The sequence below is a fragment of the Paramormyrops kingsleyae genome, chromosome 10 (assembly GCF_048594095.1).
Source record: "Paramormyrops kingsleyae isolate MSU_618 chromosome 10, PKINGS_0.4, whole genome shotgun sequence".
In the NCBI taxonomy this organism is placed as follows: domain Eukaryota; kingdom Metazoa; phylum Chordata; class Actinopteri; order Osteoglossiformes; family Mormyridae; genus Paramormyrops; species Paramormyrops kingsleyae.
The window spans coordinates 25,279,386-25,304,625 of record NC_132806.1 but is presented as its reverse complement, the minus strand read 5'-3'; the positions used below and the strand labels follow the sequence as shown (position 1 = coordinate 25,304,625).

The 25,240-nt window shown below is 49.2% G+C and overlaps 1 protein-coding gene across 1 annotated transcript in view; it reads right to left on the bottom strand.

Annotated features, from left to right (window-relative positions):
• atrx (ATRX chromatin remodeler) overlaps positions 1-25,240 on the bottom strand; it is a 40,006-nt gene that overhangs the window by 7,282 nt on the left and 7,484 nt on the right. The window contains exons 9-30 of the mRNA XM_023816401.2: positions 22,600-24,680; positions 22,190-22,256; positions 19,793-19,938; positions 17,213-17,380; positions 16,928-17,048; positions 16,426-16,525; positions 16,118-16,333; positions 15,810-15,951; positions 15,444-15,553; positions 15,133-15,279; positions 13,799-13,976; positions 13,563-13,700; positions 12,748-12,923; positions 11,751-11,868; positions 10,301-10,431; positions 9,336-9,430; positions 8,723-8,859; positions 8,331-8,484; positions 8,118-8,218; positions 6,787-6,895; positions 6,263-6,440; positions 5,890-6,084 (exon numbers count right to left, since the gene is read on the bottom strand). Of these exons, the coding sequence (XP_023672169.1) occupies positions 5,890-6,084; positions 6,263-6,440; positions 6,787-6,895; positions 8,118-8,218; positions 8,331-8,484; positions 8,723-8,859; positions 9,336-9,430; positions 10,301-10,431; positions 11,751-11,868; positions 12,748-12,923; positions 13,563-13,700; positions 13,799-13,976; positions 15,133-15,279; positions 15,444-15,553; positions 15,810-15,951; positions 16,118-16,333; positions 16,426-16,525; positions 16,928-17,048; positions 17,213-17,380; positions 19,793-19,938; positions 22,190-22,256; positions 22,600-24,680 (5,008 nt within the window). The remainder of the gene's footprint in view (positions 1-5,889; positions 6,085-6,262; positions 6,441-6,786; positions 6,896-8,117; positions 8,219-8,330; positions 8,485-8,722; positions 8,860-9,335; positions 9,431-10,300; positions 10,432-11,750; positions 11,869-12,747; positions 12,924-13,562; positions 13,701-13,798; positions 13,977-15,132; positions 15,280-15,443; positions 15,554-15,809; positions 15,952-16,117; positions 16,334-16,425; positions 16,526-16,927; positions 17,049-17,212; positions 17,381-19,792; positions 19,939-22,189; positions 22,257-22,599; positions 24,681-25,240) is intronic.

Here is a 25,240-nt window from a genome sequence, read left to right as displayed (position 1 = left end):
GGGGACAGGTTTAAAGCCCCGCGATCAAAGCTAAAACCCTTAGACCTCAACCACAGTGGAGAAGATGGGGTGCCAGTTTGCAGTGATTCATGACACCATTGACATTTCGTTAGCACAGGTCAAAGACCCTGGAAAACAAACTCCTAGCCCCATGTTTGTTTGCTTGAATTAAATCAAATATTAAGATTAATACCATTAATACCAATATTAAGATTAATACCATACTGAATATGTGGGCAGCTGGTTAGCACCCATGCCACGCAGCTGCTTGGGCGAGCGCCCCATAGCGGACACGTTTTGAAAGGATTCAGAGGGTTTTCACGTGATTCTGGGTTTCCATGGCAACACTGTTATTGAAAACAATACCTGAGTTAAAAAAAATAAAAAATTCTCAGCCAAGCCAGTTCATGCAAACGTGGTTTAAATTACGCTACGCCCTATGTGTTTGCTTTTCTTTGTCTCGCCTTTACGTTAAATGGACTCCGCGCTCTGGAAACCGTTGCACGTTGTTCCCCTGCACCCTGCGCCTGTTTGATCTCAAGCTCCACCCACTCCCCCTCGACCCCGCCTACTTCCACTGAAGAGTGACAATGATTTCACCTCTGCAAACAAAATTAATCATAAAAGTCAAAGTCAGAGCAAAAAGAAGAAAATGAAAGAGGAAAAAAAAAAGACTTGTTAGAAAATTAAGGATTGATTGCAAGCTAGCTTTGCATCAGGCTAGAATAAACAGAAAATAAACAGACGACCCAACTTGGCGAAACCAGATCCGTGGCTAGGAGGGGAGTTATGAACAGACCAGATCGGGCTCTATTTTTGGGTGGAACGAAACAAAACGAAAGATAACGTGGCCGAGACAGGTAACAATAACAGAGGCATGCTTTCCAGATGACGCCGGGGAGGTGAAATGCACTGCAGGACGACGGAACGCGCGCTCACAAGGCCTCGGCGCTAAGTGGCTCTGATGGCCGGAAAACAAAAACATGTGGCAGCAACGAGCTCAATCACGATGGCGACGGCCCACCCCCTGAGAGGGAGTCAGAAAAGCGCAGAGGAGACGTGCGCCTGGCCCAGTGCAGACATGGAGGGAGCTCGCCTCTCTCTGAGGCGCCGGGCCACACCGCTACAAGATTTCCAGAGTTGGACAGAGGGTGGGGGAGGGGTGACAGACTTTCCCGTGTGCGGTGGGAGAGGTGTGGAGACTGGTCGATGCGTGTACAGAGAAGATACGCCGTGGATGCTTGTTAGAATGTGAGCCCCGGTGGGGGGGGGGGGGGGGGGGGGCAATCTGATGATTAAGCCACTTGCTTACATCTCCCACAAACACAGGCCCTCTCTGTGCTCTCATTTCCAGCGAACCCCGAGTTAAGCCTTATCGGAACCGTGTCCAATTCCAGGGCCGTAAATGGGTCACGGAGCCTCGGGGTCAGATGGCAGCATGGCAGTCCTGGGTTTGTGGGAGGGGGGCAATGGGTGCAGAGAGATTCCTAATTAATTTCTGGGCTGAGCTCCCAGGGTGGTCCGGTCTATCTCTGAGCTGCTCAGAACACATGCGCCTCTTATGTCTGAACTAATAAGGAGCTGCTTCTCCCCCCCCCCCCATGTGGGCTGCCTGCTAACCTGCCGGGTAAGGAGACGGCCCCCTCCCCCCTTCAGAAAAACCTCTGTTGGGGGGGGGGGGGGGGGGGGGGGAGGGTGGATTCCCAACGGGAGAAATGTAAACGACCTGACCGCAGTGAGCAAGTCTCCTGGCTGGAAGCAGAAAACAGGGCAGGAGTCCAGGTTCTCATCCTAGCAACACAGTTAGGGAGCTCCAGGGGCATGAAAATGCTGGCCTGCATCGGGTCCCAGGTGAACGGCAGCCCCAGGACGGTGCTGGGCTGGGCTGCAGCACCTCACTGGGCATGGAGGCCAGCCTGCAAACACCCTGCCCCGTTCCTGGGCCCTGCACACCCTCCAGCAGCGAGTTGGCGACGTCTTAATGCTGCATAATGGTAAATTACTTAGGCCATCCAGAGTAATCAATTTCTCTTGCGTTTATCTTGAATCATACTCCTGGTGATGCATATGAAGATTCACTAGGGCAGCTGGTTGAAAACTGCTTTGGGGGGGGGGGGGGGGGGGGGTAGTCAAATTAACACAAAAGCAGAAAGGGAAATTGACAGATGCTTGAAGAGCAAACAATCTTGGAAAAACAGCCCTCCCACAAATGATGCTAAACATCACATTTACCAGAGCCTCTGTAAGGTCGTGCCTGATGCTGACCTGATTGCGGCCACCAGCTCTCCTGCCCTGTTTCGCTATGCCAACAAAGCTGGCCAGAAGCAGAAGGTGCCGTGCCAGGGGGCACTGCTCAGGGCAGGGAAAGCACTTGTCAGGCGGCAGGATTGTACTTTTGCATACATATTAATTTTCTGGAAAGATATTTTTAATGGCTATAGGTTGTAATGACAATTTTTGCTATTCCCAAAGCATGCTAGTGTGCTAAACATTAAAAACTGGCCCTTCTAAGCAGTACGACCCCACTTCTAACAGGGATGTCATTTCTAATTTTTCATCTTTAGTCAACGATTCAGAGTACAAAATGCTGAAGTGTTACATCATTAAAAAGGGATGCCGGTGTGTTAGCTGCCGCAAATCCCCAGAGGAGCAGCCCTGTCTGAGAAGCATGGGAGGGGGCAGTGGTGATATTTGTAATACCAAACCTCGGTCTGTCAATGCCGAGCTCCCAGCTAAAGGCGAGTGGCATGCAGCTTGGTGTAAACACCGGTGTAGGTCCGCCACTTCCGACTGGGCTGCACGCCCAATAGTGCGTCTCCTAGCCTCTGATGGCGGCCGCCCGATTTGGAGCACCGCGGAGTCCGAACGGGCCTCACTGTATTCCCGGGAAGGTGCTAGATCTTCCTCAGAGCCGTTATAGCCCTGCATTTAGGGAACCGGGCTGTTTTCGGAATGAAGCGCGGACCAAACTCAACATCTGAGCTGGCTCATTAGAAGCAAATTCCTGTACCTAATTAAAAACACGGAGGCCTGCCCCGCTGCGCAGGATGAGCCCCGGAGGGCAGAATAACGGTAGCAAATGACCCCTTTTCCCACCTGCGACCTGCTGTGATAGGTTCAGCATTATCCCCCCCCCCCCCATTCTATCCGGGCAGCGGTTCTGACTCATCAGCAGGACCAGACCTGCAGCATAGCTCAACCACCCCCCCATCCGACACTGGTTACTCAAAGCTCCCCAGGCAGAATCGGACTGCAGTGTGGGCGGCTCTCATGCCGCCCTCCGGTGTTCCCCTTTGTCATTACAGAACAACAGATTTCCTTTGTCTCCAATTAGTTCCTCTGAAGATTATAAAGACATTTTTTGTAGGGGTTGGAGGTCGGGGCAGGGGGATGATAAATTAGATGCCTGTTTTGAAGCTTCAGAGACCTGCTCAAATGAGGGTGAGACACTTTTTTTTTCCTTTTAAACGATAGCAGGCTAAGTTTGGGTTAAAGATGGGGGAGATGTGGCCAGTCCGAAAGATAACCTCAAACACTCGGGGTGGATATGACTGGGCCGCAACTCCTGGATTGTCTTCCTCAGAGAGGCATTTCAGCCTCTCTGAGGAAGAGGAGACAGAGCCTCTCCATGACGACACGATCCCATTACATGCAGACACTGGCCGGCACACTTCGAAGGGAATCCTTCATTCTTCCCACTTAATCCGAGGAACTGCCTTCTGACCTCTTGTCAAACTTTAAACATTAACTAGCAGGATCTCTGAACACCACCCTTTAAGGGGAAAAAAAAAAAAATCATATTTCCTGATCAATCAACTTATTTGACATTAATTCATGACTCAGAGGTGTCTGATGGGAAGGCACACAGTTATTAACCTCACACCTGCCCCTCTAGACATAGGACAGCATCACCCAGACCCTCTAATGTGTCCAAAAATACAGTCAGACACATGCGTGCAACATGGGTGGCTATGAGTAACTCCATACCAGATCCTTAGCCATGTCTTCTGAATTTATCCATTACAGAAAAATGCAGACTTTTTTGGCCACGCTACTGGAGAGCAACTTCAAACGAGCGGGTGCCCTTTGCAAGTTAGGACTGCCTTGCATTTATAAGACATTCGGGCCCAGCTCTATGGTGGGACCGTGTATTAAAAAAAACGATGAGCACATCTCGCGGACCGAAACGTCCGTAATCAGCCGCTCCGCAGTGTTCAAAGTAAAGGCCGTGACTTGTGATTATCCGCTCGCGACTTCAGAGGTATGTCTAACGACTACCCCGGTGGTATTTGACGTCCCGGAATCGCTCACATAAATGAAGTCAAAACAGAGTCGCGCAGCTGTTCCCCCAGCAGCAGCTGCGGAGCAGAAGACCCTGCAGGCAGGACGCTCCGCCTGAGAGCCTGGGCACTGCTGGACGCCACGTCTAGGGCTCTCGTGCCATGTTCTTTTAAGACCTACCTGATCTGCGCCAGCACTAATCACAACAGCTACTCATGCTACCCAGACATCAGGTGAACAAGAGTTTGGGGCATGAAATGTCACCATGATATGTTTTGTAGATCTTTGATTCCTTTTTTCTTTCACATTTCCAACCATAAAATGCGAATTTTTGACAAATATTAATGAGGAAGACACACAACTGCTCAACCCCACTCCTTACTAGAAACTATGTTTTTGAAAAGGCATTAAGGAATGTTACTAATTGAACAATTAAGTACACATAAGGTTATTTGTCCCTATCGTCAAGTCAACTTCCGTCTGTATGACAAACAGAAGTATCTAGGAGGAGGAGAAATCCAATCTTGAAACAAAGATATTAATGCATAAGTGACATTATGAGCTCTTCCAGTCAAGGAGGAATGTTCTGGAAATAGCACTCAGCTTTGTCTGGTCAGCCTCGTGATTTAACACAAGTTTATGATCTTAGAGGGGGTGACTGCAGGCTCCAGAGACCATAAGCTTGCTTAATTTCTGCCCTATTCCTACCTCAACACACAAACACCATACCTATGTTTACTAGGCCCTGGAGGGTTTGACACTATCATCCACAATTGACCCATTGCACAAATGAGTTGGGGCTTCCTTCTGGGTCCATATGTTTTAAGGGTCACCAGGTTAAGGAAAGGATACCCAAATGGCAACAATTTTTATGATCACGTTGGTCGGGGGTCGGTAACAGCTTGAGAGGGCCCACTATATCTGCAGGAAGGGTTAGCTGCTTTGAGTGTGAGTTGATGCCATGATCATAAACAAGAAAGTCAAATCGGGGTCAAAGGGCAATCGCTCAAAGCTAAAAGCTCCACAGGTAGAACCTCCACCTAGTGCAGCAAAGAACGTGGGTTGTATAGAGAACACATATTTCTCGACAAAAAATACGACGTGAAGCTCATGATGTTCATGAGGTCACACCAAATGAAGCCAGATAAGAATATCGCACCATAATTCCTGAAAGGTCACCTAGAGTGACATCCTGTGGAAAAACACATGATTATACATCTGAGGTAAGAACCGTTAAAAGCAAGAGACCCATCTCCCCCCCCCCCCCCCCACAACATACCGCTGAACAACACTGTCAGCTCGTAAAACCCCAGGACCTCTCTCCTCAGCATTGGCGCACCTGCACCCTCCGAAAATAAACGAGGCTGCGCTGCTCACGAAAGCAGCTGCACATCATCTCCGGATGTGGGTGTGCAGACCCTTAGTGCCAGAGATAAGCAGAGATTGACCCCCGGATTTGTTCTGGGGGGGGGTGGGTAGGCTGGACGTCAACTGAGGCCAACGTTATAGTCCTCTTTGTCAGGCAACACCAGTGGTAAACTTGATGGAACGATTAACAACAATTTCCGGCATATACTCTTTAAATCCCGCTGTGAGCTCACGCCTAACCTTAGGCAGCATGGGCGTGGCCCGTTTGCTCTTCTTCTCCGAGTTGGGCTCATCCAACTGGTCGGGCTCGAACGTGTAGAGCTCCGTCAGCTCGTTCATGGTAAAGTGGCGCTCGATCTGCTGCCGGTCCACCACTCGGAAGGACAGCGACTGTTTGGTCACCTGCCGGTCGTAGATCTTCTCCTCCATGGTTCCCTGCGGAGAAACGCCCATCACACAATCGGTGTGGGGGAGGGTCAGTTCTCGGGAAATGCTGTCAACTACATGCCCCCCCCCCAAATAAACTAAATTCTCAGAATCGCGTTTTGGTTTATGCGTTCCCGTGAATAAGCCATACACCAAATGCATCGTGGGAGACTAAGTCGGTATTTACCTGCGCCAAGAACCGGTACACGAACACAGGCTTCAGCTGGCCGAACCGGTACACCCTGAAGATACTCTGAATGTCGTAGGAGGGGTTCCACGAGGCGTCGAAAATAATGACCCTGTTAGCAGCTACTAGGTTGATTCCGAGAGACCCAGCTCTCGTGGAGATGAGAAATAAACGACCCCTGGTGAAGCAAGACAAAATAAATAAAAAAACGCAAGTTATTCCAAGGAATAACATTCTTCCAATAAATGCCTCTTCCGAAATGTAACATCTGGTGGACATAAGCGACCAAATGAGGATATGAAGTTGATCAGTTGTAACCCTGGGTAGCTACCCGGGACCAGACGGGCGACTTGTCGTTAGGTACGACCACAAATCTGCATAAGGAGCGCTTCCTATCGCCTGTGGCCTTTTAACACAGAAAACGCTTTTCAGCCACACGTAGGAGGCTCTCATCGGACTTTCTGGTCGGGGGGGTCGGGGGGGTGCGACTCAATAGCAGTCTGATCACAAACAGGCAGTCTTACCGTATGTTGCTGGTGTCATTGAAGTCTTCGGCCCACTTTTTCCTGGTCGTAGCGGCAGTGGACCCGTCCAGGCGGTAGTAGTCGATGTTTCGGAACCACTTCCCATCTCCTGCGAGAGTGAGGTGGGGAGAGGAAAAAAATAAATAAATATTTTTTTAAAACCCCATCATTTGCAGCTGGTAGGGGTTCCGCAAAGGGCAGCATCAAAGCAGGAGATGCTCACAAATCGATGCCGCATGACAAAAAGATGAGAAAAGGGGGCCTGTGGATTTGTGCCTGGGGCAGCAGGACACTCAGAGACCCAAGTGAAAAATTGTGTTCAGGTATTTACGGGGGGGGGGGGGGGGGGGTTGCAGGCACATGGGCGGGTGGGGAGTGCGGGGGGGGGGGGGGGGGCACAGGCTTTAATATGGCCGCTCCTTCTGCTGGTGTTCACGGCCGGCATTTGAACGTGTTTCCAATTACAGGGCTGTGATCTTTTCGTTATAAATTGCAAACCCTTAAGCAAACATTTTTAGGCGAATTAAAAAAAAAAGAGGGGGGGGGAGTCAAGGTCTAATCATTTTCAAAATGAAAGTAAAAACAGCTGCAGCAGTTTAATTAGGAACATGACCTTATGGCTGGAGGCTGCACAACTGAGTGTGAGTGTGTGTGTGTGTGAGTGTGTTTGTGTGTGTTCCCACATGTGTATGTATCTCAGCTCCTCTGTAAAGTCAAGTGTCAGTTCTGTTGCCTTGGAGTCCGGCAGACGTGTGGACACACATGTGATGGGTGATGCCAGACATGCTATTTGCCTGGAGGTCCCTGGTATCTCCACATATGTATCCATTAAGTAGACCCAGGAAGCTCAGGACAGCAATCGGAACCAGCAGGAGTCGGACCTCAGATTGGGGGCAAGATAAAGCCGTAAAGTGGAGCAGCCACGCAGACGCACAAGATCTGAATTAAGGCCACATGGATTGGTGCTGGCGTGTAAGAGCACCGCTCTGCAGGTCACCCGTCGCAACTACAAGAGACGGGCTTTACAGCTGGTCCTCATTCCATAACAGTGATGGGGGGAGGAAGCCCAGAGCTCACTGCTGGGGTCTCGGCAGGACTTAATGAATAAATAAATACAAACAAACGGAACCAGCAGAGGAATATCCATCAGTACTCAATTGTCAACATCACCTTGGAAACGGAGTTGGGATGGGATAGTTCGGAATGTGATGCGCAATAGCTGAAGGGAAAGTTAGTCCAGAAGGCTTTAACGCCACAAAGCGTCTACTGGGTGTACAGAAGCCCCGCAGATCCCAGCCCAGAGCACCCTCCCCTCTCCCACCGTAGCCCACCTTTATACAGAGAGGGCTTCTCCTCTTCCTTTGCCCTGCAGGCCAGCTCCAAGAAGTCTTCAATCAGGTCTAACGAAATGAGGGACTGGCTGAACACCAGGCTAGAAGTGTGACAGGGAGGAATCAGCCAATCAGCATCGGATAAAGGGTTCACATAACTACAGATGGCAGAGGTAAGAGCCTCCAGCACGTTCTTCACGCAACGAGACTTACACTTTGTCGTTAAGCTCCTCCGCGATCCGGAGAATTTCAAAAAGGAGCACCATCTTTCCGGAATGATCCAAAATCTCGGCATCAGCTTCCGTCACAAAATCTTTGTGCCAGTCAGGAGAGGGACTACCAGGGCCGGAGCTAGAGGTCGCTCTCACTGTTGGGAGACCAAGAAAGAAGGTCGGATGGGCTTCACAGGGACGACCGTCGCGTTCTGTGCTTGACGGCCTGCACTCTAGCTAACTGTAAACAGTATTAAATTGCATCCCCAGTAATTAATAATTCTGTCGACCAATAGAGTCACAACTGACAGTTACGGTTCATAAATGCACACAAGAATGGAGGGGGGGTGAATGATCCCCCTATGGGGGGGGGGGGCGGGGTAGAAGGACTACCTTCTTCCACAGGCTCCGCCCGGTTCCGCCCCTCAGGGTTGCCGCCTCGGGAGCTAGTGTTCCACTCTTTGATAACTTCCAGGTCGTCGCTGTCCGATTCGTCCATGCTGGCCTTCTTTCCCTTGCCTCGCTTCTTCCTGTGTGCAGTCATGGATTTGGGGGGGGGGGGGGGGGGAGAAGGGTGGTTAGGGGAGGGGAGGGGGCGTGTTCAGTCTATGAATGGCACACTTCTCCTTGCCTGCATCTTGGCCAGTACACGGTAAACACTAAACATTAATGACTCTGGGGCCTGGTTTGGACGAGTCCCCTCTGCCCAATAAACACTATTGCGGCTCCGCATGCGAAGGAGCTATCCTGGGGCCGTTTGGGGAACGGGTTCAGTCACAGCGTAAAAATATCAAAGTAATACCTATGTCTGACTTAAGTGGCAAGTACACTTGAATTTGCTTGCTCTGCTCCAGAGCCACTTGACAGTTTGAGCAGATATGTGCAATGAATATCAGAGAGAACGGAAGTGTGCAGAGTTACTGTCCCCCGTCACTCCGAAAAATCTAGCTCTGTATGAGACAGGGCGCCCCCTGGAGGTCCGGCGTGTCTATGGCGCTGCACGTACTTTTTTATCTTCTCATCTTCTGATGTGAGGCTCATGGACGACTCGTCTGTTTCTGATGCGATGAACTCCTCCATGCTGTCCTCGTCAAAGTACCCCTGCGATGAGAGAGCAGAATCCGTTACGGGTGCGGACTTGGACATGAAACGGCCAATCTTTCCAACATCAGCGGAATTTAAAGACCCCCGAGAGAAGCTAAAGATACTTAAAAGGACTGTGTTAGCAAGCTGCTGTCCCCCGGTTGGTTATATGACTCTTCTCAGTGTCCCACAGTAAATACACTAGGGACCTCAGCCCTTAACAACATCGCTGACGCTTATTATGGCGTATAAAACCCGGACTGCCCAAAAAACTGAAAAAATAATAATAATGAACATCTAGAATCTTGCACTTCAGTTGTGAACCAAAAGTCTCCACGCAGGGGGGTAGAGGGGGGGCTGTCCACAGACCGTCGAGACGAGGAAAAATCCCACAATAACAGCTACAGGTGGCCTTTCAGCTCGGGGGAGCTGGCTTGCACAGTCACCTTTGCTGACAAGCTGCAAAATAATATCACAGCGTATAATTTGAAGAGAAGCCCTAAAACATAATCCAGAACACTTGTGCGAATTCTCACGGTCGGGTCACACTTTGCGGAGAGGGGCAGGCGCAGACTGAACCCAAGCTCCCAATGCAAGCTTCCGTCGCTATAGACGGAGCTGAAAATCACGGTGGAAATGACATCCTCGCCAGTGCCACACGGTTGCCAGGCGACCAGCGCATACGAGTGCCACAGATCGACACCAACTGTCCCACCTGGCCTTGCCTTCAGACCCCCTCATGTTGCATGCCTTGCCTCTCTATTCACTTTTCCACAGAAACTGATGAGTTTGGGGAAACTCTGCCGAATATCCCCCCCCCCAGATGGGGCAGATGAGGAAGGCCGCATGCCCGCCTTTTCCGTGCCCCCCCTCCCTCGCTTTCCTCACCTTGTTTTCTTTGCTGATGTAGTCCAGCTGAAGACACCAGGGATGGGTCCAGATTCTGCTGAGTATCTGGAAATCCTGGAAGAGCTTGGTCCCGGCCCGGCCCCGGCCCCCCTCCAACGCGGAGCCGACACCTGTGCAGAGATTGGGGGTGAGCGGTGGGGGCGTGACGCGGCATCGCCACGCTCAGCCGCGAGACCAAAACAAGCCCCGCAGCTGTGACCTCCACAGGGACAGGTGCAACTGGCACCAAACGGGGGGGGGGGGGGGGGGGGGCGATATATTAAAGTCACATAACTTAGCGGCAGAAGATGGGCGGCATTTCAGACAAAAGCCTTTGTCTCCGTCTAACTAGCATTTACCGCTACAGGAGAGCGGCTGCTAACCACCGGCCCCCGTCAGACCCGGGCTAATTAAAGGCCGGGCAACTTTTATTTGGAAGCTACACTTGTTTTTGTCAGACTTGGGGCTAAAATAAAAGAGCAATTTGTAACGAAGAATGTCCATTAAAAATAAGGCCAGAGTGATCTGTTCCTTGACCTAACCCCAACGTCCCTCCTCCTCCCCACGGTGAAATGTTTAAAACGGTAGGGGGTCACTGTGCCAGCCCGGTGGTCCCCAGGAAGGTGGTGGTGGGGGGGGGGGGGGAGCTCACGGGGCTCGTTCACAGTCACAACACGGTCAGGGCTTGCGGGAGGCTCAACGTGGAGCAGACTAATGAGTGGGGGGGGGGGGGGCTCTCCCAGGGCGCATCGTTATAAAGGGACGTGGGAACCTGTGTGAATGATGCCCCCCTTGCCTTGCCAGCTGCCCCACCGCTGGAGACCTCACCGCTAGCAACACGGGGTAACGCAGGCGTGCAGCACGCAAACGGCAGTAACACAACAGACTCATAACTCACAAAGCAATTAAACCCACTCTATTACTAAACTCAAAACACAACTAGACCCTTAACATAATTAAACCCATGACTAACCACCTACCACAGGAAAACTCACAACGAGAAAAAGCACAAAACAACCATCACATAGACGCATGACTAAACCATAACATCACCATACCCACAAAGACGCTTAAAAACAAATAAAGCTGTAACATAGGCTAAACATCAGGATAAATACAGCGTCGCCTTCACCTGTAACGCAAATTAACCCTGGACATGTTCTAAGATCCCAAATTCAACTCTAAACTGCAGCCCACGGCACAGAGGCAAACCTCACACCCGACCCAAATTCCCAGACGCCGGGGTTAAAATCAGAACCCGGTTCACACTGGAGGCTTTTGGTGCCAGGAAGCCTGGATGATGACAGCGTGTATGACACGTAATGGGGGGGTGGGGGAATCAACCATGACCCAGAAACTGTGTAAGGAAGGCAGTCTTCAGTAACAGCCTTTGCATCAAACATGAACGGACAGACAGAAGGACGGCAGGCCACTATCCACGGGCCGCTACCTGTGAAGTGTTCCAGGTAATAGCGGTACAGCTTGCACTGGATGGGCGTCACGCGCACTGCCAGCACGTACTCGTACTTCGGCGGGAGGAACTTGGTCAGGGCCGTGTAGTCTCGCCTCTGGGGGGAGGGGGGAATGAGACCGTGGGGGCAGGGAGAGACGGGGGGTGGCAAACAGGGTACAACAGGAGGTCAGTGCTAGGTACGGAAACTGAGAACAATTAGGGAAGTGGGCGCTTATAACACACACAGCATATAACATAACATATGTAATATATATAGAAAGTCTTGTGTGTGATTATACATAATACGCTTCTATGTGTACTTCTATATCAATTGACAGGTAAAACTGTTTCATAATTTTTATTAAATGATTGTGTACCTTAATTCCAGATAACAAAAGCACCATTAAAAAATTATTTAACCTCTGGCCAGGAGCCCCAGCTGTTGTTTTTGGTTTCCCCCAAATACCGATATTCCCAGTCTCAGAGGACACCTTTGAACCGATATGTTTTTTCCCCATAGCTTGACAAAACGACTGGCAGAGTGCCAGACTAGGGAAGCGCCAAGAGAGCGAAACGCACTACTGCACGCAGACGGCGGCAAGAACAAAGGGCCGGGAGACTCGCGTGAAGATATATTGTGATATGTGAAAAATAACGGGATAGATGAGGTATTTGCAGCACGACGTAAACAGACACGCCCATTAGGGGGCAGCAGCAGTCACATGCCGGTGAACTTAAGAATGCCATCAACACCCAAAGTCATACTCCCGTTTGCCAGCGAGAAGGGGAGCCCTCAGTCTGGGACACTAGCTCATTAAAAATCCCCCTAGCTGAGGGCTTTAAAAGCCGAGGTCTGGTAAACAATGAAATACACCGTAGACCAATGTTTCCCAGCCCGCGCTTATGTTCGCCTGGCCACGGGATAAGGTTACCTTTGGTGGAAGCATGATGATTTGTAAGGTCGTAAGGTCAGTGGGAGAGGGGCGGGCCTCACCTGCACGCACCCTGCCAGCATCTCGTACAAGATGTGGGCGCGCTTCTTCATGACGCGGACGTCCACCGGCGTGGAGTCAGCGCACTGGCCGTTCTGGATGGGATTGACGAATCTGTTGCGGAACTCCTTGACTGAGCCCAGGAGGTTCTCCTTGATGAAGCTCACCATGCAGTGGTCTGGGGAGAGCCATTCCTTCAGAGCACCACTCACAAGCCTTACCGCAAATACATACAGGCACTGCTATAAGCATCCATGTACAAGGCAGCTCTGTGTGCGGAAATCGCATGTGTGGGTTTGAACCAAGTAGGTGAGTTGATGTGTAGACTCAACCATGCTGTCCCTTGTGCCCTGCAAGACAGGATCTAGGTCCATCGTGTCCTTACACTAGACAAGTGCTTATGATGCTTTTTTCCAAACAACTTACAAAAGAGGGAAGGTCAGTTTGTGGGTGCTCCCTGGGATTCAGACCTACAGCCTCTGTGTTATTGACGCAATGTCCTACTGGGTGGGCTACAGGAGCAGTATACATCCGAGTATATGGGCGTTTTTCCACTGCACCAGGTAACGTACCTTTGGTACTTCGACAAAGTACCAAAGAGGTACCACAGCTGGTTTGGCACGATCGGTACTGGTACTTTTGTTACTGGTACTCGACCAGAAGTCGTTGGAAAAGCGAACGTACCAAAAGTACCGTACTTGGTGCGATGGAAAAGTGCACTGTGCGTATAGTGTATAGGTATAGGAAGACTTCAGCAGATATCCTTGAGTGATTCCCACTCAAGCTCCATGCCTCCGGATTTCTCTCTTGTACTCACACTCGACGAGGTTGTTCTGCAGAGGCGTTCCCGTCAGCACCACTCTCCGTCGCGTCTTGATGGAGTTCATGGCTTTGGATATGGCGGAGGTTTCATTCTTCAGGATGTGCCCCTCGTCGCAGATAACGAAGTCCGGGCCTGGGAGACGGAACAAGAGGAGGTCAGGGATGCTCAGGCTTGGATGGGGACCGGCCTGGATGAGATGCTCCCGCACCACCGGCTTGCCCACACGGTACCTGGGTCTACCAGCGTCTTATGGAAGATCTCCTTGAGCTTCTTGCTCTTGATGTTCCTCCCCTGCGTCAGGTTGCGGTACATCTCGTAGCCAATGATCATGACTCCGCCCTCCTCCTGCCAGCGCTGCAGGGCATAGGCACGTTCCTGCGGCCTCTTCACCGTGGCCAGCTCAGTCACCTGGCATGCAGAGGACCATTAGCATGTGCTATAGGATGCACGCTAACCAGTGTTAACCAGATTAGCATGAGCTAATCCATCCAACTATCCATCCGTCATACCTTCTATTAGATGTCCCACAACGCACACGGTAGACAGGGTACACCCTGGACAGAAGCCAATGAGATCACTAGATAAAATTACGTGTGACACTAGCAGCAAATGAGTTCTAGTTACCATAAACAGGGGAACAGTAGGGGTGTGGATACCCTGGCAGACTGAAGGGGGGGCCAGCAATTTACAAAATTACACAGCAAATTTCATCGCGGGGAACCTGCACCAGGGTATCTCCAGGCAACCGTGTACCGGATAAGCGAATATGGAAGGTGGTTGGATGATATTTTTAAAGAGGAAGTTGAGGTGTAGAAAGGGGTTTCTCTCCAAGCCTGTAATTATCTTTTTACCATTTCCCCAGCCCTGTTAAACCATATCCTAATGAGGCTGTGATGTCAGATATGTATCTTAGTCACTTCAAAATCACGCCGGAAGCCAGAAGCCTGTGGTGATTTTATATTAACCCGCAGACATTAAATTAGACTATTATTATTGTTCCTTAAGTGCAGAACACAAACGTTGCGCTTTTATCCCCTAAATTACAATCTATTAGGGATCTGAGGAACTTGACTAGGCTCATTATACTTAAACATGACATCAGGTGTGACAGCAGAGTGACTCATCGTGCAGAACTGCTGCCTCAGAGGTCCCGCGTCGGGGGTTACAGTCTGCATGACCTCCCTGTGTCGTGTGGGTTTCCGGCAGGTACTCAGGTTTCCTCAAAGGCATACGGCTTGGATAATTGGGGTCTCGAAATTACCCGTGTTCTTGGTGACTGGTTGTGCCTTGCGATGAACTCACATTCCATCCAGGGTGTACCCCAGTCTTGCACACAGTTAACCCCCAGTGCACACCGATTACCCCAAACCCCGCATATAATCCAGAACAAGGTTAAGTGGGTAGAAGGCGAATGGACGACATTATGCCCGAGTTAAACCAAAAGTGTGTTTGCGTGATTGTTCGTTTTGCGTGATTGTTCGTTTTGCGTGATCGTTCGTTTTGCATACAGCACTGCTACATCAGGAAAGATACAGAGTAACATAACAGCGGCTCCCCGACAGACCTCCAGGCTCTCCTCGTCTTTCATGCCCTCTTGCCACTTCTCAAACTCGTTTAACCAGTTGAGGACAGTGTTGAGCGGGCACACCACCAGGGAGGTGCTGTAGTTCAGCTTGTCACACAGCAGCATGGTATGCAGGAAGGTCACCACCTGGTGGGCAAGAGCGGCGCGGTATCACATGACTAACGCCCCTACTAATTACTAACACGGTGTGCCACTGACGGATACACACGATGCTGTTTCTGTCACTTAAAGTGCAGCTGCACTCTAGTGGCAGTTGAGTGAACTGCACTTCAGTAGGCGAGCTGCCTCACCTGCAGAGTTTTTCCCAGACCCATGCAGTGGGCCAGGATGCACCCCGAGCCAAATGCCTTCTTCGCCTTCCTCACAGACTCGCAGCAGCAGTCCCACATGAACTGTACTCCTGTGGTGACACAATGACACGGAAGGGAACAGAACAGGCTCCTGTGATCAAAATCAGAGAACTGCAATCCGTATGGATCCACCCCACGTGCCTGGGAGCCGATTCAGTATTTAAACGTGGGATATCGATAGGGACGCTAAGCGACGAGTCCCTAGGGAGATTCGTGAAGCACAGAGCACCTTTTAAAAGGATTTCGTGCCTTAATGAGGAAACGGCAGCGGTGTCAAGGTCAGAGACCTCAGCAGAAGCTACTCACCGTCGACCTGATGGGGCTTCAGCTTGGTCACTAGGTTCCTGTGGACCTGGACCAGCGGCTCCTTGGTCTCCTCATCCTCATCCAGCACCAGCTTGGTGGTGATGGGGCAGGGAACCTGGGAGGCCTCCTCCACCACGATGACCTGCATGGTAGATACCGGGGCTCAGTGGGACAGCACCATGGGGCTGGGTTCACCTTCATTTCATGCCAGAAGGGCTTCTCCCTTCTCATCATAAGTTTTTGATGGCTCTCTAAGTATCTTCCAGGACCTGTGGTCCTACATGAGCAGAAGTGTTTGCCCCACTGACCTCTCGCAGCTTCTCCCTCAGCTGCTCCCTTTCCGCGATGCGTTTCCTCCTCTCCTCTTCTTCTTTCAGGGCGTTCTGGGTCTCTGACCTCAGCTTGTCGTCCTTAAGGATCTTACGGATCTTCTTTCGGCCCTTGGGCGTGCTTTTCGACTCGTCGTCATCATCATCATCGCCGGCATCGTCTTCCTTGTCCCCATCCTCCTCACCGGAGCCGCTCTGGGGGGAGGGGGAATGCGACGCATCATCAACAGGATGTGGCCCTGCTGCCACCTAAACCCCACCCCATTTCCCAGAATACCCTGCACTACCTTCTCGTTACTGGAGGAGTCATCCTGCACCTTGATGCGGCGTCGTTTCTTCTTCTGGTGGTAGCTCCGCTGGTTTTCCTCCCCCGCCTTCTTTGATGATCTGAAGGGCGGTTGATTTTGAGTAACGAAAAACTCAACAGCCAGAACTTAAATCCCTCTCTGCCGTAAGGCTGAGTGTGAGGAATATGACCGGTGACGAGGCTGGGCTCTAATTCCGTTTCAAAATCTGAGAAATGCAGCCACCTTGTGGCGGAAATGTCACAAGAGCAGCTTGTGTACTCGGCAGTTTCTGGAAAGCCAATTGGGGGAGAAGAAGTTCACTTGCGGTAAGAGATTATTCATGAATTTACAGTAAACCCGCAGCCGGTAATTTAGCACAGCTGTGGGCATGACGCTGACAGAACTGCTGGCAGAGGAGAAATGAGGGATGCTGAGAGCTGGCCTGCGGGGTGGTAGAGCTGGTGGCATGGGGGGGGGGGGGGGGTGAGGCGGGAGTTTTCACCTCGTCTTTCGACGATTGCCCTCATCGGATTCGCTGACTTCCTCGCTCATGCCTGTCGCCCCGCTCTGGGCTGACCCGTCGGACTCCTCGAAGTCAGAATCGGCGGTGTCATCGCTGCTCACTATCGGAGTGAATTGAAAGGACCGGTGAGACCAGCAAGACCAGTAAATCAGCTGGAAGGTGCCACTGGTGCTACTAATGTGGGATATTTATGGCAGGTGGTCCCTTGAAGGAGCACGAGGGCGCAGTGCCCGCTGAGAGCCGCAGAGGACGCTCCTCGCCTACCCTTCCTTCGGGCTTTCCTCTTGCCCTCCTTCTTGGCCTTGCCGGCAGGCTTCTCGTCCCCGGACTCGCCCTCGCTCAGCGACAGCTTGTGGCGGAGGAGACGGTGTCGGTGGCGCGTCTTCTTCACATCCACGTCGGAGTCGGAGCCCGAGTCAGATGCCTCGTTCTCTGCAGGGACAAGCGGAGGTCTTAGTGGCAGCCACCAGAGAGGGACATTATGGCCCGACCCGCGCCGGGCCTCAGGACTCCCCCAGGCAGCAGTGCGACAAGACCGTGATCATGACATTCATCTTAGAGTACAAATTCTACAGCTCTTCGATCCCTTAAAGACTTATATTCAGCTACTATGGAACCAATCAACACCTGGCTATTTTCACCCAGTCAGTTCTGGTTAAGCATTTCGTTTATGGGTTATACCATATGATTCCTTACAACAGTGTTTCCCAACACGGTCCTTGGGGACCCACATATGGTTCACGGTTTTGCTCTCTCCCTGCCAGACAGTCCACTTTTACGCTCCCCTTCCAGCTGCCGGACTTGACAGGTAAAGGACATTGCAATGGCAACATTATTGAAGGGATTATTAAATCGGATGCGGATCCCTCCCGAATCTGCACGGTCCATGTGGATTTTACACCGCGACTCCGGTCTGGTGAACACGGAGTGCTAACGGTTGTCTGCCCCAGCTGAAGATGCCTAGGCGATCAAAGACACTGGAAACGGGGCCGTCCTGCACCGCAAAACACATCTCACCCGTCACCCGATTTTCTTGCCAAAATTGCAAGACAAAAAAAATTTAAAATTGTGTGACGTGAAAATGACTGCCTCATTATTTCATAAGCCCTTGGTTAACCAAGCGCGCCTCTCTGTCAGCAAAGCTGGTTAAACATTAGCAACCACATGCTATGACCCTATGGCAGAATAACTGAATGCAGTCTTTATAGATACATCAGCTGGAATGTTAATATAAAAATATGCAGGATATTACTGTCAGTAGTGCTTTGTTAATATCATTATCCAAAAAGACTGTTCTAAAAAATGAGCAATAGAAACATAGATGACGATATACAATAGAATATCAGCTTTAAAGGAAAATGACCCCGAAGGAACATGTTTTTTAACCATAAATTACTCAGAGATACAGTACAAGCTGTTCCATGTGAATTTCGAGACTATTCTATTCATTACAAATGACCAATAAGAAATGATATTTCATCATAGAGCTGAGACAAAATTACTTTCATGTTGAGTTTTAAGGCAGATTTACACTAAAGAGCACATTTCCAATGGTGTCACTTGCTGGTGTTCAGCACAAGCTATGGACACATTTCCACTGCAGCAGGTACTATACTGTTGGTATCTCAAGAAGGTACCAAACGTACGGTACCTCCAAGGTGCTGGTTTTCCACTGGCGTAAAAACTGGTAACGGAGTCGAATGAAATCGGAAAATGGCCGTAGTATATTATAGGGCAGTATTAATACTAATACTGCATGTTATGCAAATGCATATCTTACATCGCTAGTCAGGTACATTAAGATCAGGCTTTTTCATACCTTCAATTCCATACGGACAATATAGCACAAGGAGTTTAAGTCTCATTAAACCATTTTTACTTTGTCATAGGAAAAACAACTTTCTAAGTTTTGCAGTTTAAGTGATTTACCTCCACTGCTTTTGCATAAGCACTGTATGTGCTCTTCGAGACCATCGTTATCATCCTTGCAATTTAAATCATTTAGATGGGTTTATAAAAAATGTATCTTGAACTCCAATTTTTTTTTTATAAATACTCCAATATTTATTAATTAGAATAAAATCACATCACGAAAATTTCCAGTACTGTGCTGCTCTATTATATTATCTAAAATATTATTTTATTTCTTGTTATGCTATCCTGATCTTGTAGTATCTGTTCTTCTAACTATATCGCAATTAAAGTTGGGATCTCCAGAGAAATACCTCGGTCTGTTTGGAGCTTTAGGTACTGGTGCTCGACCGCAAGTCTATGGAATAAAGGAAGTACTGAAAATAATGTACAGTGTGGAAAGTACCCTAGCAGAATCATAGGTAGGGAAACATTTCACCTTCGTCTGCAGAGAGTACCTAGCAGAGCAGTTAGGCAATGCTTTCTGGATTCAACAATGCGGTCAGTTTTTGGACTGGCATGCTGGCCCAAGGGGCAAAAAGCACGCACACGTTTAACATGTTGGGCATATCTGCATTCAGCAGCTCACCAGTGTAAAACTGGTGGAATATATAACAGAGCAGTTTAGGTCAAACGTCTTGGGTCTCTGCACTAGGGCCCCTCCTGACTTTTCAGCTGAAAAGTCCTTACTAATTACACCACAATGCCATTAGCGCTATACATTTCAAAACAATCTCATTAATTTTCTAGAATGCATAACTTCAAAATACATCTATCTTGCAATTAAATTTTATGAACATTCAATTCATTAGTCTTATAATTGCATTATTGAATGCTACCCCTTAATTCCCCCCTGTGATCAGCACAAAAGCATCACTGATTAAAGCAAGACAACCGCAAGACAACCGCAAGGGGGCATCGGAGATCACTGACCTTCCTCATCTCCCCCCTCTTCCTCATCGCCTGCTTTCTTGTTTTTCTTCTTGTCTTCCTTTTCAGAGTCCTCGTTGTCTGACGAGCTATCCTCGCCCGAAGAGTAGTTGGCTTTAATTTGGGCCAGAAGCATCTTCTTGGCGATTCTTTTTGAAACAGGAATGACAACATCAGAATGCTGCAGTCCTCAGACGGCTTTATCGATCTCACCGTCTCCTGTACAGTTACAAGCTCAGTTTCCCCCCTTCCTTGCCCCTGAAAGCGAGACAGACATACAATTGTACTCCTTCTTGGAATCGACCAACCTCCTGCTTCGTTCATGTACTCCTGATGCATGCCATGAAAATTTCATGCATGCGAGGCCGCAATTACCGACACACCATTGTTACCAGAGAATGTTTGCTTTATGGGAAGATAACAGGGAGAAATTGCTCTAAACGACGTTTGCAAAATGTCCATCGAGGTAAACAGTTTTCCAAACACACATTGTCCGCATACTAAATCTTCCTGGGATAAACAATGTCTAATTATCTCCATACAGATTCTCATCCTGCAGAATCAACTGCTAACAAGCTTCTTTCTATTAATAGAATCACTTTAAAAAGCACCCACAAGTTTACTTTGATTCTCTGGTGGGCAATTTGTTAAAACCTGGTTTTGGGAGTATGTTTTTTTGCCCTTAGTTCCCCCCCAGTTCTTGTGAATTAGGTCATGTTGATGAATAGCAGGGGGCAACATATCTGATTAAACGAGAAAATGATAAATCACTTTAGAGAACTGCAGGTGCTTAGACTGGCTTCACAAATACTAAAAACATCCTATTGGAAAAACAAACTATGAACCAAAGCAGTATGTTATATACTGTAGTTAGCCACATAATGGTATGATTATTACTTACTAACACATATTAAATATAAGGGGGTATTTTTAGTGTACACTAATCCGAAACACAGATGAAAACCTTACAAATCGGCAAAAGGACCACTTTAAACGTAATCCAATTTAAATTACATTTACAATTGATTTTATAAGATAAAAATGGAAAGGAAAAAAAAAACAGCAAATACAAAATTTGTGACACGACAAGATACCCAGTCCAAGATAAGGTATATAAAATGTGCATAACAGCAGAATAAACTCTTGATATCGGCAGGAAGTCGACTGGCATTAATCCACACTTTGATTACAGCACTGAGCAATGAAGACTCAGCACTTTAGACAGCTACGAACCACAGCGGGTCGCACCTTTCGGGGCTGCTGGCAAACTGCTGATATGGGGCTTTTCACGGCCCAGACCGGAGCGCCAGTAAATCACTGTAAAGCAGACGGCTAGTGGCAGAGTTACGAGACGATATAACATGGTCTGACTGCAGCTGTGTAAAACGCCCAGCACTGAGTGGTCCACCTGCCTTCATTTCACAAAAATCTCATTTATATGTTTATACAAAACTAGCCATTTTAATCAATCTCGCCTTCACTAAAAATGCTTACACGTATATATTTTTAAAATCCATTCATGTGTATAAAATTAGCAGGGCTGCTGATTACAATCTTTCCTGATAGGATTTTGAGCTGCCCGATTAGCGGTATGCACTGTAAAATAAAGACTTGCCCTGGTCTCCTCGATTTCAACACCCAACGCACCCACGTCTTTCTGAAATACGAGTCCATAACAATACACATCACCACACAGTAAACAATGGAAGGTAATTAACAGCAGAATATGAAATTTTGGACTGAATTATTTCTGCTCGCTCATTATGACATATATCTCTGCAAACAACCCAAAACCTGTGAGGCAACTGGTTAATGAACATAACTTATATGGGATAATTTTATTATTATTACTTTTTTCGCATGTCGGCCAGTGTTTCATAACTAACCTTCTCACTCCTGCATTTCAACCGATTTCACCCTTCCAGTTAACTGTCCAGTTAGTCGGCATAACAATATCCAGGAGATTTTCCAGCTAAAAGCATGTCCACCAAACTCAGAGAGCCAGCAGATGTTAGCTTGCCTGCTCTAGACTGCCTGGTTTATTGTTTTTAAAAACAAAGACAGGATCTACCATCTTTAACAAGAAGATCTGAGCTTCTCCTCAATGACTGTAGGCAAACATATTCACTGTAATATACTCAATAGGTCAGGGTTTCTCAACCCGGTCCTCGGGGACCACCAGACGGTCCATGTTTTTGCTCTCTCCCAATTCCCTGCCAATTGGGAGAGAGCAAAAACGTGGACCGTCTGGTGGTCCCCGAGGACTGGGTTGAGAAACCTTGCAATAGGTAATGGTGCACTACAAAATTATAATGCTTCAAGCTGTGCGGAAAGTAAATTAAGTTTCTTGGAAATGGTGCCTGTCCATTAATTCCCACGTTCTCTTCTTCAGAATCATACCTGTTCTCTGGGTCATCATCCTCGTCAGCCATTAATATTGGTTCAGGCTTGATCTCGGCCTCATCACCTACAGGGTAAGCATGACATCAAGTGAACATCAAAGCATCCTGTATTAAAAGTCTTGACGTTCTTCTGCTTCAGAACTTCTGTTCTTCAGGGTTATTTCATGACTAGGTGGTAAGTGGCTATTCGTTTTAGTTAATTAAGATAAACGATTTTTTATAGGTGTTTTTACGGGCAGCTGATAATTCACATCTTCTAAAGGTTGACTTTCCCTCAAGAGACACTAAGTTTCATTAGCAGACAATACCAGACATTGGTACATTATTGCTTTTTGTGCTCCTGTACAAAGTTCAAGCATTTGACTCTTGTAGGTGACTCGCTGAAGTCAGCAGAGCATGCCGCCTCACCTGAAGACTGTTGGAATGTTTCTGTGGCCATCGCCATCACCTCTTCTGTGATGGGTTTGATCTTCTGCTGGTCGCCACTGTCATCTCCAGAGTCTTCGTTTCCCTCGTCCTCTTCACTGGAAGATGAAGCTGACTTTCTCGCAGTGCTCTTGGCTTTCGGTCGGCGTTTCGCCCCCTCTGGCCTCTTCCTCTCCTTCGCCACGTTCGCTGACGGCTTCTCATCTTTCCCCCCATCAGACTCCTCGTCGTCTTTTTTCTTTTCTCGGAGGAGTCTTTTCTTGACGGTGTTGAGTTTGCTCAGACTCTTGATCTCCTTCTCCAGGTCTGAGTCTGAGGAGTCGGAGCCCTTCTCCTTCATCTTCTTGGCAGCCTTCTTTGATGTGCTTTTTTTGTCGCCCTGGTCTGAGTCTGAGGATCCGTGCTTTAGCTTGCGCTTTGTGGCCTTCCTCTCCTTCGACTGCGACGTCTTCTTGTTGATCTGGAACAGGCACTTTCGGACACTTTTGGGCGTGACTTCGTCCCCACTCTCCCCTACGTCCGAGCTGCGCATCATGGCAGCCGTCTGGAGCAAAACTGCTGGCATCTCGTCAGAGTCCGAGTCATCTGCCCTGCTGGAGGAGGCCGCGGCTCTCTTCGGTTTACTCTCCCACTCTGCCGTGTTCTCCTCCCCGTTTTGGGGGGCTTCCACCTCTGCGGATCCCTCGTTGTCCGTGTCACTGGCGCTGTTGTCCTGAGACTGGGCGGGCCGGCTCTTGCTGTCGGCCGGTTTCCGCAGGGGTGTGGTCTTCACCCGCGGCGATCGTCTGTTCTCCGAACCTTCCTCCTGCAACTGAGCCCCGTCCACGTCTCCATCAGCCTCCTGCTCAGAAGCCACTGGCTCTTCTATTTCACTCGTGTTCGCCTCCTTGATCTCCAAGCTGGATTCCGGAGATCCTTTGAGAGGTACAGGAGTCAGTTTCACCACTAGACTTTTAGTAACTTTGGCCGGGGCACCCTTTGCTGAATCGGGGGACTTCCCACGGGTGGCAGATGACCTTGAGGACTTCCTACTTTTGGTCACAATGAGCTCATTCCTCTCTGCCACCCCTGAGGAGTCCGCAGCAGCCTCCATCATCTCAAAAAGCTCGTCAGGCACAGAGACCGGGACCGAGACAATATCTTTGTCGTCGGACGCATCGCCCGCTGATGCAGACTCCTCATTGCAGTCCGTGTCCTTCTCAGAGTCTGCACCCTTCTCTTTGGCTTGGCTTTCTTCTGGGACTTCTAGAACTTTCTGGGGTGAAGAATCGGGGCTTCCCTTCATCTCGACATCTGAGTCAGTATGCCCGGCTCTACCATCCTCACAACACTCGCCAGCAGCTTCTGCTAAATTATTCACACAGTCTTGTTCTCCAACATGATTGTCGGAGGTGTCAGCAACCTCAGTCTCCCCATCCATACATTGCCTCTGTGATATCAAGGTTGCTGCCTTCTCTTGCCCATTCTGCAGCTCAAGGTCTCTAAATTCCTTCTCCAAGGCTACCTCCATGGCACTGTGGGCCTTCTTCAGGTCTTCCAGTACTGACCTGAATGCCTTCAGGTGCCTCAGCCTGACCACATTCGTTCCCTGGTCCTGGGAGCCCTGCTGAATGAACTTCACAAATGTATTGTTCAGGCCCGTCGTGGTTTCAATTAGCTTCTTGGTCTTCTTAGCCAGCTCCTTCGGTACCTTAAGCGCTTTGTAGGAGAACGTCAGGGTGCCGGAACTGAGGCCGTCCACGCCATGCTCCCTGCCGTTGAGCGCGGCCTTCTCCTTCGGCGTGCGCTTGGGCGTGCCGTACTCCCGAGCAGACTTCTCATGCTCCGCCTTGGAACGCTTGCGGTGTTGGTACCACAGGTGCTCCAGGTTCTGCAGCACGCTGTTGCATGCGGTCACCAAGTCCAGCAGGGGCTCCGGGCTGCAGACATAGCAGTACCACTGGCTATCCTCGTCCATGATACCTGACAGCTCCTTGCGGCCTAGGTTACGCAGGATGCACTTCTTACAGAAGGCGTTACTGCAGAAGTCACAGCAGATCAGGTTCCCCCCCTCGGCACACCACCTGCAGAATGAGAAGAACTACTTTTATTAGAAAGAAAGGGGGGGGGGAATGGCAAAGAGGCTTTTTGGAGACTCTGACGACGCTGCAGATAAGGCATGATCATTCTCATCTTAACTGCAGAGAAGCAACCTTTTGGATAAACAGCATCAACATGAAATGGCAGGAAAACACACCATGGTAACTTACACTTAATTTCTGCAAAACTTCTGCAGATACATCCAGAGAGAGGCTTGAAATTCAGTATGTTTCCTATAAAGCACTTTGGTGATATTAAATTAATAAAACACGTACAAATGATGGCGGGTGCCCAATGTGAGTTGGCAACTCTAAACAGGCAATATGACTAAGAATCTCATATGTATGCAAGTCAAATATGTTCACGCCGAGCCTCTGGTAGCTACTAATGTATTACTCAGTGTTGTATAGCTGCTGTTTTCCTTCTGTTGAAAATGCTCGGACAGGAAACTTTTAATTATCCTGCCCTGATTAACCGCGATGCGAGATGGATGCAGGCAGGTTTTCCGAAAAAGGGCTACAGCGGGCAGTGAGCGCAGCCTCGG